This window comes from Xenopus tropicalis, chromosome 8, assembly GCF_000004195.4.
Source record: "Xenopus tropicalis strain Nigerian chromosome 8, UCB_Xtro_10.0, whole genome shotgun sequence".
NCBI classification, from domain to species: domain Eukaryota; kingdom Metazoa; phylum Chordata; class Amphibia; order Anura; family Pipidae; genus Xenopus; species Xenopus tropicalis.
The window spans coordinates 134,993,745-135,012,936 of NC_030684.2; the positions used below are offsets into that span (position 1 = coordinate 134,993,745).

At 45.7% G+C, this 19,192-nt stretch overlaps 1 protein-coding gene across 3 annotated transcripts in view; it reads right to left on the bottom strand.

Annotated features, from left to right (window-relative positions):
• LOC100494525 (butyrophilin-like protein 10) overlaps window positions 1-12,138 on the bottom strand; it is a 39,592-nt gene extending 27,454 nt beyond the window's left edge. For 2 of the 3 annotated variants that reach the window (XM_012953501.3, XM_004919163.4), the window contains exon 1: window positions 11,963-12,138. In XM_012953501.3, coding sequence (XP_012808955.2) covers window positions 11,963-12,095 — 133 coding nt within the window. In that variant the 5' untranslated portion in view covers window positions 12,096-12,138. The remainder of the gene's footprint in view (window positions 1-11,962) is intronic. The other variant, XM_031890771.1, reaches the window with a different exon arrangement.
• Window positions 12,139-19,192: the final 7,054 nt, after the last annotated feature.

Sequence of the window (19,192 nt, forward strand, 5' to 3'; positions counted from 1 at the left end):
TTTCCCTGCACTGTATCTACATAGGCACATATTACCTACTGTATATACCCCCCCCCACTCACTCACCACTGGCTTTCCCTGCACCATACTGCTATCTACATAGGCACATATTACCCTACTGTATATACCCCCCCCCCACTCACTCACCACACTGGCTTTCCCTGCACATACTGTATCTACATAGGCACATATTACCTACTGTATATAACCCCCCCCCCCACTCACTCACACTGGCTTCCCTGCACATACTGTATGCTACATAGGCACATTTACCTACTGTATATACCCCCACTCACCACCACCACTGGTTTTCCCTGCACATACTGTATCTACATAGGCACAATATTACCTACTGTATATACCCCCCACTCACTACTCACACTGGCTTTCCCTGCACATACTGTATCTACATAGGCACATATTACCTACTGTATATACCCCCCACTCACTCACTCACACTGGCTTTCCTGCACATACTGTATCTACATAGGCACATATTACCTACTGTATATACCCCCCCCCCACTCACTCACTCACACTGGCTTTCCCTGCACATACTGTATCTACATAGGCACATATTACCTACTGTATATACCCCCCCCACCCACTCACTCACACTGGCTTTCCCTGCACTTACTGTATCTACATAGGCACATATTACCTACTGTAATATACCCCCCCCCCCACTCACTCACTCACACTGGCTTTCCCTGCACATACTGTATCTACATAGGCACATATTACCTACTGTATATACCCCCCCCCACTCACTCACTCACACTGGCTTTCCCTGCACATACTGTATCTACATAGGCACATATTACCTACTGTATATACCCCCCCCCACTCACTCACACTGGCTTCCCTGCACATACTGTATCTACATAGGCACATATTACCTACTGTATATACCCCCCCCCCACTCACTCACACTGGCTTTCCCTGCACATACTGTATCTACATAGGCACATATTACCTACTGTATATACCCCCCCCCACTCACTCACTCACACTGGCTTTCCCTGCACATACTGTATCTACATAGGCACATATTACCTACTGTATATACCCCCCCCACTCACTCACAACTGGCTTTCCCTGCACATACTGTATCTACATAGGCACATATTACCTACTGTATATACCCCCCCCCCCACTCACTCACACTGGCTTTCCCTGCACATACTGTATCTACATAGGCACATATTACCTACTGTATATACCCCCCCCCCCACTCACTCACTCACACTGGCTTTCCCTGCACATACTGTATCTACATAGGCACATATTACCTACTGTATATACCCCCCCACCCACTCACTCACACTGGCTTTCCCTGCACATACTGTATCTACATAGGCACATATTACCTACTGTATATACCCCCCCCACTCACTCACTCACACTGGCTTTCCCTGCACATACTGTATCTACATAGGCACATATTACCTACTGTATATACCCCCCCCCCACTCACTCACTCACACTGGCTTTCCCTGCACATACTGTATCTACATAGGCACATATTACCTACTGTATATACCCCCCCCCACTCACTTCACCACACTGGCTTTCCCTGCACATACTGTATCTACATAGGCACATATTACCTACTGTATATACCCCCCCCACTCACTCACCACACTGGCTTTCCCCTGCACATACTGTATTCTACATAGGCACATATTACCTACTGTATATACCCCCCCCTCACTCACTCACACTGGCTTTCCCTGCACATACTGTATCTACATAGGCACATATTAACCTACTGTATATACCCCCCCCACTCACTCACTCACACTGGCTTTCCCTGCCATACTGTATCTACATAGGCACATATTAACCTACTGTATATACCCCCCCCCACTCACTCACACTGGGCTTTCCCCTGCACATACTGTATCTACATAGGCACATATTACCTACTGTATATACCCCCCCCCACTCACTCACTCACACTGGCTTTCCCTGCACATACTGTATCTACTTAGGCACATATTACCTACTGTATATACCCCCCCCACTCACTCACTCACACTGGCTTTCCCTGCACATACTGTATCTACATAGGCACATATTACCTACTGTATATACCCCCCCCCACTCACTCACACTGGCTTTCCCTGCACATACTGTATCTACATAGGCACATATTACCTACTGTATATACCCCCCCCACTCACTCACTCACACTGGCTTTCCCTGCACATACTGTATCTACATAGGCACATATTACCTACTGTATATACCCCCCCCCACTCACTCACACTGGCTTTCCCTGCACATACTGTATCTACATAGGCACATATTACCTACTGTATATACCCCCCCCCCACTCACTCACTCACACTGGCTTTCCCTGCACATACTGTATCTACATAGGCACATATTACCTACTGTATATACCCCCCCCCACTCACTCACACTGGCTTTCCCTGCACATACTGTATCTACATAGGCACATATTACCTACTGTATATACCCCCCCCCCACTCACTCACTCACACTGGCTTTCCCTGCACATACTGTATCTACATAGGCACATATTACCTACTGTATATACCCCCCCACCCACTCACTCACACTGGCTTTCCCTGCACATACTGTATCTACATAGGCACATATTACCTACTGTATATACCCCCCCCCACTCACTCACTCACACTGGCTTTCCCTGCACATACTGTATCTACATAGGCACATATTACCTACTGTATATACCCCCCCCCACTCACTCACTCACACTGGCTTTCCCTGCACATACTGTATCTACATAGGCACATATTACCTACTGTATATACCCCCCCCCCTCACTCACTCACACTGGCTTTCCCTGCACATACTGTATCTACATAGGCACATATTACCTACTGTATATACCCCCCCCCCACTCACTCACACTGGCTTTCCCTGCACATACTGTATCTACATAGGCACATATTACCTACTGTATATACCCCCCCCCACTCACTCACACTGGCTTTCCCTGCACATACTGTATCTACATAGGCACATATTACCTACTGTATATACCCCCCCCCCACTCACTCACACTGGCTTTCCCTGCACATACTTGTATCTACATAGGCACATATTACCTACTGTAATATACCCCCCCCCACTCACTCACACTGGCTTTCCCTGCACTTACTGTATCTACATAGGCACATATTACCTACTGTATATACCCCCCCCCCACTCACTCACACTGGCTTTCCCTGCAACATACTGTATCTACATAGGCACATATTACCTACTGTTATATACCCCCCCCCCACTCACTCACACTGGCTTTCCCTGCCACATACTGTATCTACATAGGCACATATTACCTACTGTATATACCCCCCCCCCACTCACTCACACTGGCTTTCCCTGCACATACTGTATCTTACTTAGGCACATATTACCTACTGTATATACCCCCCCCCCCCACTCACTCACTCACACTGGCTTTCCCTGCACATACTGTATCTACCTAGGCACATATTACCTACTGTATATACCCCCCCCCACGTCACTCACTCACACTGGCTTTCCCTGCACATACTGTATCTACATAGGCACATATTACCTACTGTATATACCCCCCCCACCACTCACTCACACTGGCTTTCCCTGCACATACTGTATCTACATAGGCACATATTACCTACTGTATATACCCCCCCCCACTCACTCACTCACACTGGCTTTCCCTGCACATACTGTATCTACATAGGCACATATTACCTACTGTATATACCCCCCCCCCCACTCACTCACTCACACTGGCTTTCCCTGCACATACTGTATCTACATAGGCACATATTACCTACTGTATATACCCCCCCCCCCACTCACTCACACTGGCTTTCCCTGCACATACTGTATCTACATAGGCACATATTACCTACTGTATATACCCCCCCCCCCACTCACTCACCACCTGGCTTTCCCTGCACTTACTGTATCTACATAGGCACATATTACCTACTGTATATACCCCCCCCCACTCACTCACTCACACTGGCTTTCCCTGCACATACTGTATCTACATAGGCACATATTACCTACTGTATATACCCCCCCCACTCACTCACAACTGGCTTTCCCTGCACTTACTGTATCTACATAGGCACATATTACCTACTGTATATACCCCCCCACTCACTCACTCACACTGGCTTTCCCTGCACATACTGTATCTACATAGGCACATATTACCTACTGTATATACCCCCCCCACTCACTCACTCACACTGGCTTTCCCTGCACATACTGTATCTACATAGGCACATATTACCTACTGTATATACCCCCCCCCCACTCACTCACTCACACTGGCTTTCCCTGCACATACTGTATCTACATAGGCACATATTACCTACTGTATATACCCCCCACTCACTCACTCACACTGGCTTTCCCTGCACATACTGTATCTACATAGGCACATATTACCTACTGTATATACCCCCCCCACTCACTCACTCACACTGGCTTTCCCTGCACATACTGTATCTACATAGGCACATATTACCTACTGTATATACCCCCCCCCACTCACTCACCACTGGCTTTCCCTGCACATACTGTATCTACATAGGCACATATTACCTACTGTATATACCCCCCCCCACTCACTCACTCACACTGGCTTTCCCTGCACATACTGTATCTACATAGGCACATATTACCTACTGTATATACCCCCCCCCACTCACTCACTCACACTGGCTTTCCCTGCAACATACTGTATCTACATAGGCACATATTACCTACTGTATATACCCCCCCCCCCCACTCACTCACACTGGCTTTCCCTGCACATACTGTATCTACATAGGCACATATTACCTACTGTATATACCCCCCCCACTCACTCACTCACACTGGCTTTCCCTGCACATACTGTATCTACATAGGCACATATTACCTACTGTATATACCCCCCCCCACTCACTCACTCACACTGGCTTTCCCTGCACATACTGTATCTACATAGGCACATATTACCTACTGTATATACCCCCCCCCCACTCACTCACTCACACTGGCTTTCCCTGCACATACTGTATCTACATAGGCACATATTACCTACTGTATATACCCCCCCCCACTCACTCACTCACACTGGCTTTCCTGCACATACTGTATCTACATAGGCACATATTACCTACTGTATATACCCCCCCCCACTCACTCACTCACACTGGCTTTCCCTGCACATACTGTATCTACATAGGCACATATTACCTACTGTATATACCCCCCCCCCACTCACTCACTCACACTGGCTTTCTCTGCACATACTGTATCTACATAGGCACATATTACCTACTGTATATACCCCCCCCCCCCACTCACTCACACTGGCTTTCCCTGCACATACTGTATCTACATAGGCACATATTACCTACTGTATATACCCCCCCCCCACTCACTCACTCACACTGGCTTTCCCTGCACATACTGTATCTACATAGGCACATATTACCTACTGTATATACCCCCCCCCCCACTCACTCACTCACACTGGCTTTCCCTGCACATACTGTATCTACATAGGCACATATTACCTACTGTATATACCCCCCCCCACTCACTCACTCACACTGGCTTTCCCTGCACATACTGTATCTACATAGGCACATATTACCTACTGTATATACCCCCCCCCCACTCACTCACACTGGCTTTCCTGCACATACTGTATCTACATAGGCACATATTACCTACTGTATATACCCCCCCCCCCACTCACTCACACTGGCTTTCCCTGCACATACTGTATCTACATAGGCACATATTACCTACTGTATATACCCCCCCCCCACTCACTCACACTGGCTTTCCCTGCACATACTGTATCTACATAGGCACATATTACCTACTGTATATACCCCCCCCCACTCACGTCACTCACACTGGCTTTCCTGCACATACTGTATCTACATAGGCACATATTACCTTACTGTATATAACCCCCCCCACCCTCACTCACTCACACTGGCTTCCCTGCACCATACTGTTCTACATAGGCACATATTACCTACTGTATATACCCCCCCCCACTCACTCACTCACACTGGCTTTCCCTGCACATACTGTATCTACATAGGCACATATTACCTACTGTATATACCCCCCCCCACTCACTCACTCACACTGGCTTTCCCTGCACATACTGTATCTACATAGGCACATATTACCTACTGTATATACCCCCCCCCCACTCACTCACACTGGCTTTCCCTGCACATACTGTATCTACATAGGCACATATTACCTACTGTATATACCCCCCCCCCACTCACTCACTCACACTGGCTTTCCTGCACATACTGTATCTACATAGGCACATATTACCTACTGTATATACCCCCCCCACTCACTCACACTGGCTTTCCCTGCACATACTGTATCTACATAGGCACATATTACCTACTGTATATACCCCCCCCCCACTCACTCACACTGGCTTTCCCTGCACATACTGTATCTACATAGGCACATATTACCTACTGTATATACCCCCCCCCACTCACTCACACTGGCTTTCCCTGCACATACTGTATCTACATAGGCACATATTACCTACTGTATATAACCCCCCCACCACTCACTCACACTGGCTTTCCCTGCACTTACTGTATCTACATAGGCACATATTACCTACTGTATATACCCCCCCCACTCACTCACTCACACTGGCTTTCCCTGCACATACTGTATCTACATAGGCACATATTACCTACTGTATATACCCCCCCCCCACCCCACTCACTCACACTGGCTTTCCCTGCACATACTGTATCTACATAGGCACATATTACCTACTGTATATACCCCCCCCACTCACTCACTCACACTGGCTTTCCCTGCACATACTGTATCTACATAGGCACATATTACCTACTGTATATACCCCCCCCCCACTCACTCACACACTGGCTTTCCCTGCACATAACTGTATCTACATAGGCACATATTACCTACTGTATATACCCCCCCCTCACTCACTCACACTGGCTTTCCCTGCACATACTGTATCTACATAGGCACATATTACCTACTGTATATACCCCCCCCCCACTCACTCACACTGGCTTTCCCTGCACATACTGTTCTACATAGGCACATATTACCTACTGTATATACCCCCCCCACCCACTCACTCACACTGGCTTTCCCTGCACATACTGTATCTACATAGGCACATATTACCTACTGTATATACCCCCCCACTCACTCACTCACACTGGCTTCCCTGCACATACTGTATCTACATAGGCACATATTACCTACTGTATATACCCCCACCCACTCACTCACACTGGCTTTCCTGCACATACGTATCTCATAGGCACATATTACTACTGTATATACCCCCCACTCACTCACACTGGCTTTTCCCTGCACATACTGTATCTACATAGGCACATATTACCTACTGTATATACCCCCCCCCCACTCACTCACTCCACACTGGCTTTCCCTGCACATACTGTATCTACATAGGCACATTTACCTACTGTATATACCCCCCCCCCCCCACTCACTCACACTGGCTTTCCCTGCACATTACTGTATCTACATAGGCACATATTACCTACTGTATATACCCCCCCACTCACTCACCAACTGGCTTTCCCTGCACATACTGTATCTACATAGGCACATATTACCTACTGTATATACCCCCCCCCCCTCACTCACTCACACTGGCTTTCCCTGCACATACTGTATCTACATAGGCACATATTACCTACTGTATATACCCCCCCCCCACTCACTCACTCACACTGGCTTTCCCTGCACATACTGTATCTACATAGGCACATATTACCTACTGTATATACCCCCCCCCCCACTCACTCACACTGGCTTTCCCTGCACATACTGTATCTACATAGGCACATATTACCTACTGTATATACCCCCCCCACTCACTCACTCACACTGGCTTTCCCTGCACATACTGTATCTACATAGGCACATATTACCTACTGTATATACCCCCCCCTCACTCACTCACACTGGCTTTCCCTGCACATACTGTATCTACATAGGCACATATTACCTACTGTATAATCCCCCCCCCCACTCACTCACACTGGCTTTCCCTGCACATACTGTATCTACATAGGCACATATTACCTACTGTATATACCCCCCCCCCACTCACTCACTCACACTGGCTTTCCCTGCACATACTGTATCTACATAGGCACATATTACCTACTGTATATACCCCCCCCCACTCACTCACTCACACTGGCTTTCCCTGCACATACTGTATCTACATAGGCACATATTACCTACTGTATATACCCCCCCCACTCACTCACTCACACTGGCTTTCCCTGCACATACTGTATCTACATAGGCACATATTACCTACTGTATATACCCCCCCCCACTCACTCACTCACACTGGCTTTCCCTGCACATACTGTATCTACATAGGCACATATTACCTACTGTATATACCCCCCCCCCCACTCACTCACACTGGCTTTCCCTGCACATACTGTATCTACATAGGCACATATTACCTACTGTATATACCCCCCCCCCCACTCACTCACTCACACTGGCTTTCCCTGCACATACTGTATCTACATAGGCACATATTACCTACTGTATATACCCCCCCCCCACTCACTCACACTGGCTTTCCCTGCACATACTGTATCTACATAGGCACATATTACCTACTGTATATACCCCCCCCACTCACTCACTCCACTGGCTTTTCCCTGCACATACTGTATCTAACTTAGGCACATATTACCTACTGTATATACCCCCCCCCCCCACTCACTCACACTGGCTTTCCCTGCACATACTGTATCTACATAGGCACATATTACCTACTGTATATACCCCCCCCACTCACTCACTCACACTGGCTTTCCCTGCACATACTGTAATCTACATAGGCACATATTACCTACTGTATATACCCCCCCCCCCCCCACTCACTCACACTGGCTTTCCCTGCACATTACTGTATCTACATAGGCACATATTACCTACTGTTATATACCCCCCCCCACTCACTCACTCACACTGGCTTTCCCTGCACTTACTGTATCTACATAGGCACATATTACCTACTGTATATACCCCCCCCCCCCCACTCACTCACTCACACTGGCTTTCCCTGCACATACTGTATCTACATAGGCACATATTACCTACTGTATATACCCCCCCCCACTCACTCACACTGGCTTTCCCTGCACTTACTGTATCTACATAGGCACATATTACCTACTGTATATACCCCCCCACTCACTCACACTGGCTTTCCCTGCACTTACTGTATCTACATAGGCACATATTACCTACTGTATATTACCCCACCCCCCACTCACTCACTCACACTGGCTTTCCCTGCACATACTGTATCTACATAGGCACATATTACCTACTGTATATACCCCCCCCCACTCACTCACACTGGCTTTCCCTGCACTTACTGTATCTACATAGGCACATATTACCTACTGTATATACCCCCCCCCCACTCACTCACACTGGCTTTCCCTGCACTTACTGTATCTACATAGGCAGATATTACCTACTGTATATACCCCCCCACTCACTCACTCACACTGGCTTTCCCTGCACATACTGTATCTACATAGGCACATATTACCTACTATATATACCCCCCCCCACTCACTCACACTGGCTTTCCCTGCACTTACTGTATCTACATAGGCACATATTACCTACTGTATATACCCCCCCACTCACTCACTCACACTGGCTTTCCCTGCACTTACTGTATCTACATAGGCAGATATTACCTACTGTATATACCCTCCCCCACTCACTCACTCACACTGGCTTTCCCTGCACATACTGTATCTACATAGGCACATATTACCTACTGTATATACCCCCCCCCACTCACTCACACTGGCTTTCCCTGCACATACTGTATCTACATAGGCGCATATTACCTACTGTATATTACCCCCCCACTCACTCACTCACACTGGCTTTCCCTGCACATACTGTATCTACATTAGGCACATATTACCTACTGTATATACCCCCCCCCACTCACTCACACTGGCTTTCCCTGCACATACTGTATCTACATAGGCACATATTACCTACTGTATATACCCCCCCCCCCACTCACTCACACTGGCTTTCCCTGCACATACTGTATCTACTTAGGCACATATTACCTACTGTATATACCCCCCCCCCACTCACTCACTCACACTGGCTTTCCCTGCACATACTGTATCTACTTAGGCACATATTACCTACTGTATATACCCCCCCCCACTCACTCACTCACACTGGCTTTCCCTGCACATACTGTATCTACTTAGGCACATATTACCTACTATATATACCCCCCCCCACCCACTCACTCACACTGGCTTTCCCTGCACTTACTGTATCTACATAGGCACATATTACCTACTGTATATACCCCCCCCCCACTCACTCACTCACACTGGCTTTCCCTGCACTTACTGTATCTACATAGGCACATATTACCTACTGTATATACCCCCCCCCCCACTCACTCACTCACAACTGGGCTTTCCCTGCACATACTGTATCTACATAGGCACATATTATCTACTGTATATACCCCCCCCCACTCACTCACACTGGCTTTCCCTGCACTTACTGTATCTACATAGGCACATATTACCTACTGTATATACCCCCCCCACTCACTCACACTGGCTTTCCCTGCACTTACTGTATCTACATAGGCACATATTACCTACTGTATATACCCCACCCCCCCACTCACTCACTCACACTGGCTTTCCCTGCACATACTGTATCTACATAGGCACATATTACCTACTGTATATACCCCCCCCACTCACTCACACTGCTTTCCCTGCACTTACTGTATCTACATAGGCACATATTACCTACTGTATATACCCCCCCCCACTCACTCACACTGGCTTTCCCTGCACTTACTGTATCTACATAGGCAGATATTACCTACTGTATATACCCCCCCCACTCACTCACTCACACTGGCTTTCCCTGCACATACTGTATCTACATAGGCACATATTACCTACTATATATACCCCCCCACTCACTCACTCACACTGGCTTTCCCTGCACTTACTGTATCTACATAGGCACATATTACCTACTGTATATACCCCCCCACTCACTCACTCACTCACACTGGCTTTCCCTGCACATACTGTATCTACATAGGCACATATTACCTACTGTATATACCCCCCCCCCACTCACTCACTCACACTGGCTTTCCCTGCACATACTGTATCTACATAGGCACATATTACCTACTGTATATACCCCCCCCCACTCACTCACTCACACTGGCTTTCCCTGCACATACTGTATCTACATAGGCACATATTACCTACTGTATATACCCCCCCCCCACTCACTCACACTGGCTTTCCCTGCACATACTGTATCTACATAGGCGCATATTACCTACTGTATATACCCCCCACTCACTCACTCACACTGGCTTTCCCTGCACATACTGTATCTACATAGGCACATATTACCTACTGTATATACCCCCCCACTCACTCACACTGGCTTTCCCTGCACATACTGTATCTATATAGGCACATATTACCTACTGTATATACCCCCCCCCCCACTCACTCACTCACACTGGCTTTCCCTGCACATACTGTATCTACATAGGCGCATATTACCTACTGTATATACCCCCCCACTCACTCACTCACACTGGCTTCCCTGCACATACTGTATCTATATAGGCACATATTACCTACTGTATATACCCCCCCCCCACTCACTCACTCACACTGGCTTTCCCTGCACTTACTGTATAATGTATATTATTGCCTAATGTATATACCCCGCCCCCTTACTCACTATGGCTCCGCCCCCCTGTGCCATGTCTGACTGACAGCCCCCCCCCGTTATAAGGAGAATAGTGGGACAGGGAATCACTTACTGAGCAGATGTGAGTGCGTATAGGGGCCCAGCGGTACCGGCACACTGTCACTTCCGAACCCGGCAGCTGAGACCCAGACTAAAAATATTAGCGCGACAACAACACTTCCAACCGCGAAGTCTGACCTCTCCATCTACAGCGTCTCAATACAGTCCCCCTCCCACCTCAGCAACAAGTCTGTGACTGCCCTAGTTTGCTCAGTATGATTGGTGCTTTCCCTTCAATAAAGGAGGAGCCAGCGCTACTGGGTGTGTCAGTGCTGCTGTGTCAGTCAGGCTCACTAACCCGACTATTCGGGAACATGGATAAAACGAAGTGGGCTATACAGTAAATAAATACTGTTTATTCCTAGCGTTTGCCTCATGTATTACTTTCTATAGTGCAGCGTTTATTATCCGGGCAAATTTTCCTTTATGTGCGGCCGCTTCCCGTCCGTGCATTTTCTGCAAGTCATGTGACCCGCCATTACTTGCCGGTGCGATCCCTTGGTTATTAGGGCAGTTTTACCACATAGACCCGTTCCGGCCTAATGAACACGGTGTTGCACCAGGAAACAGTGGCGGCTCCTATGGCTCCTTCTCTCATACAGTGCCGGTTACACAGCGGCCGGGCAAACCCCAGTGATACCGGACTGTAGGGGGCGCTGTGTGTGTGGGGCTATAGGAACAGGCAGCGCTGGGCTCAGGGCACAGCCCCAGTACTGTAGGCTCCAACTTGTTTGGTAACTGCCGGCTGGAAGTTATTTGGGAGAAATAGATGTAAAGCTGAGGGAAAAGGTGGGTTAAAGCCCTGGATTCCTATTTAAATCATTATAAACAGGAAATCTGTAATGGCCCCCAGGGTTTGTTACCATGGCAGTACAAGGAGCCGGCAGCTGCTCACACTTTAGCTTCCTTACTGGGCAAAAGGCAGGGTAGTTGGGCGAACAGGTGGTCCCTAGCTACCACCTGAGCTGGCCACTTGATATACCTGAACTCCGGCCAGTAATGCCGCGAGGTAATAACCTCACTAATCTCCTCGGAGGGGCTTCAGGCTGCCCTTACTAGATACCCTGTCTATCCTTTCACTCCTACAGTGACTATAAATCATCTAACTGGCCCCTGTAGCTAACCTCTGACTAAGGGGGGACCCAGGACCAAAGACCTCAAAGTGTGTGTGTCATCCCTTTTTATATTGCAGCACACTGCCACCTAGTGGTTACTGCTGAATTACATAGGAAACCCTCTTTTGACCTGGAAAGGGCACACACAGTTAGGACCACCCTTAGGTGTCCATATCCCACAAGGCCACCCACTGGTTTGCCTGTCTAAAGGGGAACCCAGTCTAAAGGGCCCAAATCTAAAAAGATCCCTACACATGTAAAAAATTACCAATTTTTGTCAATCTGTGCCACAGATTTTCAGCTCTGCTTAAAGGAGAAGGAAAGGTAAAAACTCAGTAAGCTTTATCAGAAAGGTCTGTGTAAATACAGCCATAAGCACTCACAGAAACACTGCACTGACTTCTCTGAAAAAAGACACGCAGCTCTCTCCCCTTTCCTGCTCCCCCCTCCCATAAGTATGCTAAGAACTCCCCCCCCTTAGGAATGTGGATCTGAGCCAATCAGCAGGAAGCTTCCTCATAGTCTTACTAACTGAGCATGTACAGGGGTCTGGGTCTTGGTGCAGGAGTGAGGCATTATGGGAACTGTCTTTAAAGAGCTCAGCATTTCCTATGAGGCTTTTGATCATCTGAACGGGAGAAATATGGGGAGACTTAAAGGAGAATGCAAGTCAATATGTAAAAAGCATACTGCCTAATAGTCCTCCTATTGTTTAGTAAAAACGCCACACTTTTGGCTCACCTAATCACATATTTACTCAGTCACACTTACTCACATTTTCTAGAACAGGCAGCCATCTCTAAACAGGTATTCTCCCTTCCTTTCCCTCCTTGCTTCATACTGCACATGTTTCATTCCCTCCCCCCCTCCCCTCTGCCAGATCCGCTTCTGATTGGCTGGTGGGCATGTGTAGCTCAGAACAGGAGACAGGATCAAGTTACACACATGTTCAGAGAATAGGAAGGCTGCCGCTGGCACCTACAGGAAGGGGAGAGAGATTTCAGTGATGTCACTGTAGGCTTCACACTGCTGTAGGCTGCCAGCACCATATCTCAGAGAAGCAAGCAGGGATCTGGGAATTTAGATATGCAGTAAGTACTTAAACAGAATGCCTTTAGACTTACTTTTAATTTATATTAACCTTTCATTGTCCTTTAAGAGCACTATTGAGAGAACTGAAGGTATGCCTGCAGCTTGAGATTAACTCTTTATTAGCTTTATTAGCTCTTTATTGTATTTACCAAATATATTCACTAAATTTTATGGGTTAAATGGAAGTGAATATGGGGTTAATTGTCCCCTTAATTCGGCATTGGAGCCAGAAAGATATTTGAGGGATGAAATACACTGCAGTGGGATGCTGTCCATTTCAAGATTTGTTTAATTTGTTATATATGTTATATGTGATACATGCCACAGGGCACTTCTTATATTGTATACATAGGCACTTAGTTTGCATTTCATTGTGTGCACTAAATATATTCACAGAATATTATTGGTTAAATGGAGGTGAATATGGACTGATCCTCCTCTTCCTGTGGGTATTTAAACATTTGTTTGTATTTGTACTAATACGCTTGATAAAGGGCTGGAGTGAAGCCCGAAACGTTGCCTTTGGCACTTAGTAAAGATTCACATTTTTCAAAACAACCGGAGTGCTGCTGTTTTCTTCATTCTTGAATTTATCTGCCCGGGCAGTGGGTACAGCGGGCACCTGGGGCTGCAAGAAGCTATTTTCACTGTGTAAGCACATGTTAACCGATTCTATTTGTTTATTATTGCCAGTGGTGCTCCAGTGATTGTCTCAATGTTTCAATCAACACAGCCGGATCAACAATCACTTACTTTTGCATACAGCGAGGTTGAAGCTGCCAGGATAATTGAATCAAGCAAAGGTAGTAGTACTTTTTTACTTTCTCTGTCTAACCAAGATGTGATCAAAGATTATGAAAGGGAGAAACGCAAGTTAATTGGACTGGAGTTACATGTGATTACCCTAACTGAATATTATCGGGCTAAGCGTATCCCTAGGGGTCTGCGAGTGAGTCTGCGCCCCACTATATTTAAAGACAATGTGGAGTTTACAACAAAATATGAACAAATAGTGAATAAATGCTCCTTTGATATCATTCTGTTAAATATTGAGTATTTACAGAGTGAAGTTGCAGACACAAAGCAGCGCCTCCAGATGATTGAAAGTGAGCTGAAGCAATTAGCTCAAACAGAGGAGCAGCAAGACCTGTTAAGGCACACTGAGGAGATTCTGTTTAAACATCGCCAGTCCATTGAGGAACGGAAGCGGCATAAATTTTTGAGAGATGAGGCGGATTACAATACTGGGCGCATCTACAAGTGGCAGCATGAGTCCGGTACATTTGGGACACCTAGGGGTCATAAGCGTCAGGCCCTACAGCGTGATCAGCGTTCGGTGCACTCCCCAGAGGGAAGAGAGAGACGTGCAGTTCAGCAGGATCGCAAGTTTGTCCACAGGGGGCGAGAAAGAGAGGAGCGCTTTACTGCACGTTCTTCACCTACCAGCAGTAATTATGGGGATTCAACTTCGGAGGCTTCCTCTTCTTCTTTTTTAGGGCTAGGCATAATGCGGTCTTCACAAAGAAAAGGAGGGGCGGCAGGAGACACTGGAGGGCAAAAGGAACGCAGACAATAACCACAGCGCAGAGCACGGACTTACAAAAAACGTTGGTAATCAATATTTCGAGTCATTCATTTACATCTGAGGAAATGTGTTTATTAAGTAAAGGTTTATCATTTAGTCCGGTAAGGACATGTGACACTTTTCAATTGGATATAGATTTGGAGCGATTTTTTTCGCAATTTAAGGTTGAAATCATTTTTTTCACAGCCTAATACTATGGTGATTGATGCAATGACAGATACTAAGGGTATTTCACAGTTGAACCTTAAGAAAGTGGGATTGAGGAAAAAGAGTAATTTTGTTCCTCCAGCTACAGATCCAATAATAGAGACATATATTAAATTAGTGAAATCTGATATAAGTGATCTTAAGTCTCAACTAAAGTCTAAACCTTTATTACATACGAGACATAATTTAACCTTACAGGATAAACAGCATTTGTCTGATATATTGTCATATAAACAGGTGATATTTAAACCTGCTGATAAGGGTGGAGCATTAGTTATTATTGATAAAAACTATTATGTTAATGAAATTAAAACACAGTTAGCTGATGAGAGTGTATATTGTGCACTACCTAATGATCCCCTCACAACTGTACAAAATAAGATAATGAGGGTTGTGGAACCAGCATTTAATGATGGTGTCATTGATGTGGATCTTAAAAATTTCTTGTATAAAGTTAATCCAATTACACCTGTGTTTTACACTATTCCAAAGATCCATAAGGATCTGCATCATCCACCTGGGTGGCCAATTGTTGCCAATACTGATTCAGTATTTTCTCCATTATCCATTTACTTGGATAAAGTGTTGCAACCTATTATGCGTAATACAAAATCTTTTTTGAAAGACACAAGTCAATTACTAAATATTCTAAATGACTGTAAAGTTACAGATCAAACACTGCTAGCTAGTCTAGATGTTAATAGTTTATATACATCTATAGTAGTGCTGGGCGGTATGACCAAAAATTTATATCACGGTATTTTTCAAAATTATATCGGTATCACGGTATTTGACGGTATTTTTTTTTCCCCATGCATGATTAGGTGACCACCCCAAACACCCGCCACCCGCACCCCCCCCACCACCCCAAACACCCCCCCATCCGCACGCAGCCCCCCACCCCCCATCCGCACGCACGTCCCCACCCCACCCCACCCCAAACACCCCCCCCATCCGCACGCACCCCCCCATCCGCACACACCCCCCCACCCCAAACACCCCCCCATCCGCACACTCCCCCCCAACCCACCCCAAACACCCCCCATCCGCACACACCCCCCCCACACCCACCCCAAACAGCCCCCCATCCCCTTCACATAAATATAAACCCCCCACCCCATCACAACCCCCCAAACACAACCCCATCCCCTTCACATAAGTATAACCCCCCCATCCCCTTCACATAAATAACACCCCCCATCCCCTTCACATAAAATATAATTACTTGCCAGGCACCCCCACCCCCGACAGCTCACATTGGTATCCGACTCTGAATGCGATGGCGCTTTTGTAGAGTGTGCGCGCTGACGTCACGTGCGCGCTGACGTCACGTGCGCACCCGGAAGTATTCAAGCACACCGGTATGGGGGTATGTAGAAAATACATATCGGTTTCAAAAAAAACACCGGTGATCGGTTTTTACCGGTATACCGCCCAGCACTAATCTATAGCACATATAGCAGGTTTGGATGCAGTTGAAAAATGGTTGCATGTAGCCTCTGTGTACACTGAGAAAGAGAAGGCATTTTTTATGAATTTATTGGAGATTGTACTGTATGATAGTTACTTTATGTTTGGTGACATTTATTATAAACAACTACAAGGTACGGCTATGGGAAGTAATGTAGCTCCCACGTATGCCAACCTGTATATGGCCAATTTTGAAGACTTATTTGTCTATACTAATACACTTTTTCAGCAATATTGTTCCCTTTATTATCGCTATATCGATGATATTATTATATTCTGGGAAGGATCTGCTGATACATTAGTAGAGTTTTATGAAAATCTAAATTCGGTTGTTCCCAAACTCAAATTCTCTTTGGTGCATGATACACAAAGTATCAATTTTTTGGATGTTACTATCAGAAGAATGGGTACACAAATTGAAACTGATTTATATCAAAAGCACACTGACAGAAATAATTTGTTACATAATACTAGCTTTCACCCGAGACCTTTGTTAAAATCGTTACCTATTACACAGTTCAAAAGGGTGAAAAGGATAGTTTCTAATAAGGAACAATGTGATATGAGGCTGAACCAGATGTCTGAGCGTTTTGTGGAAAGGGGGTATCCAAAAAGGGAGTTACAAGTGAGTTTGGATACAGCTAAGGGTGTTTGTGACACACAGTTGAGAATCCCCCTTGATAATGGAACCAGAGAGAAGGGAGAAAGGTTGGCATTTGTGAGCCAATTCTCAGTAGCCAGTGAACACGTAAGGAACATTATTAGGAAACACTGGCAGGTATTAAAAATGGGCATATCTAATGTTAAGGAATTTTCTATACCACCTCTAATGGCTTATAAAAGGAATAAAAATTTGAAAGACCTTTTGGTTAGGGCTGATATAGGTCCACAAAAGAAATATACACAACGGTTTTTGGGTACCCCAAAAATGGGAACATTTCCGTGCTTATCCTGCGCACATTGTAATAACATTACAAAGGGTGAGTTCTTCACACACCCACACACGGGTAGAACTATTCCAATTAGAAAATATTTTACATGTGACTCCATGTATGTAGTTTATCTCATTAAGTGTCCGTGTGGCCTTGCATACATAGGGGAAACTACACAGAAGGTAAAGGATAGGATTAAGCAACATAAATCCAATATACGTTGTAAACAATTGCAATTACCTATACCTGCACATTTTCATCAAATGAAACATTCTATTTCACAGTTAAGATGTCAAGTGATAGATAAAGTTGATCCACTTAGACGGGGAGGAGATAGACAGCGATTACTAAAAAAATTGGAAATGCGTTGGATTAATACATTAGGTACCCTGTCACCTGGCGGTCTCAATAGGGAATATACCCCTATGATGTTTATATGAGTAAGTTGATGTTAAGTGCTTGGTTTTAACAAATACTTGTGTTTTATGTCTTAAATTTTTGCTTATATGTTTTGTTTCATTTTTCTTTAGGACAGTAAGATTTAAAGATGTGGGAGCTCCTGATCCATATTAGTTCTGGGGTTAATTGTCCCCTGAATGTGGCATTGGAGCCAGAGAGATATTTGATGGATGAAATAAACTGCAGTAAGATACTGTCCATTTCACGAGCTGTTCAATTTGCTATATGTGATACATGTCACAGGGCACTTAGTATATTGCATGCACAGGCATTTATCTTGTGATTTATTGTATTTACCAAATATATTCACTAAATTTTATGGGTTAAATGGAAGTGAATATGGGGTTAATTGTCCCCTTAATTCGGCATTGGAGCCAGAAAGA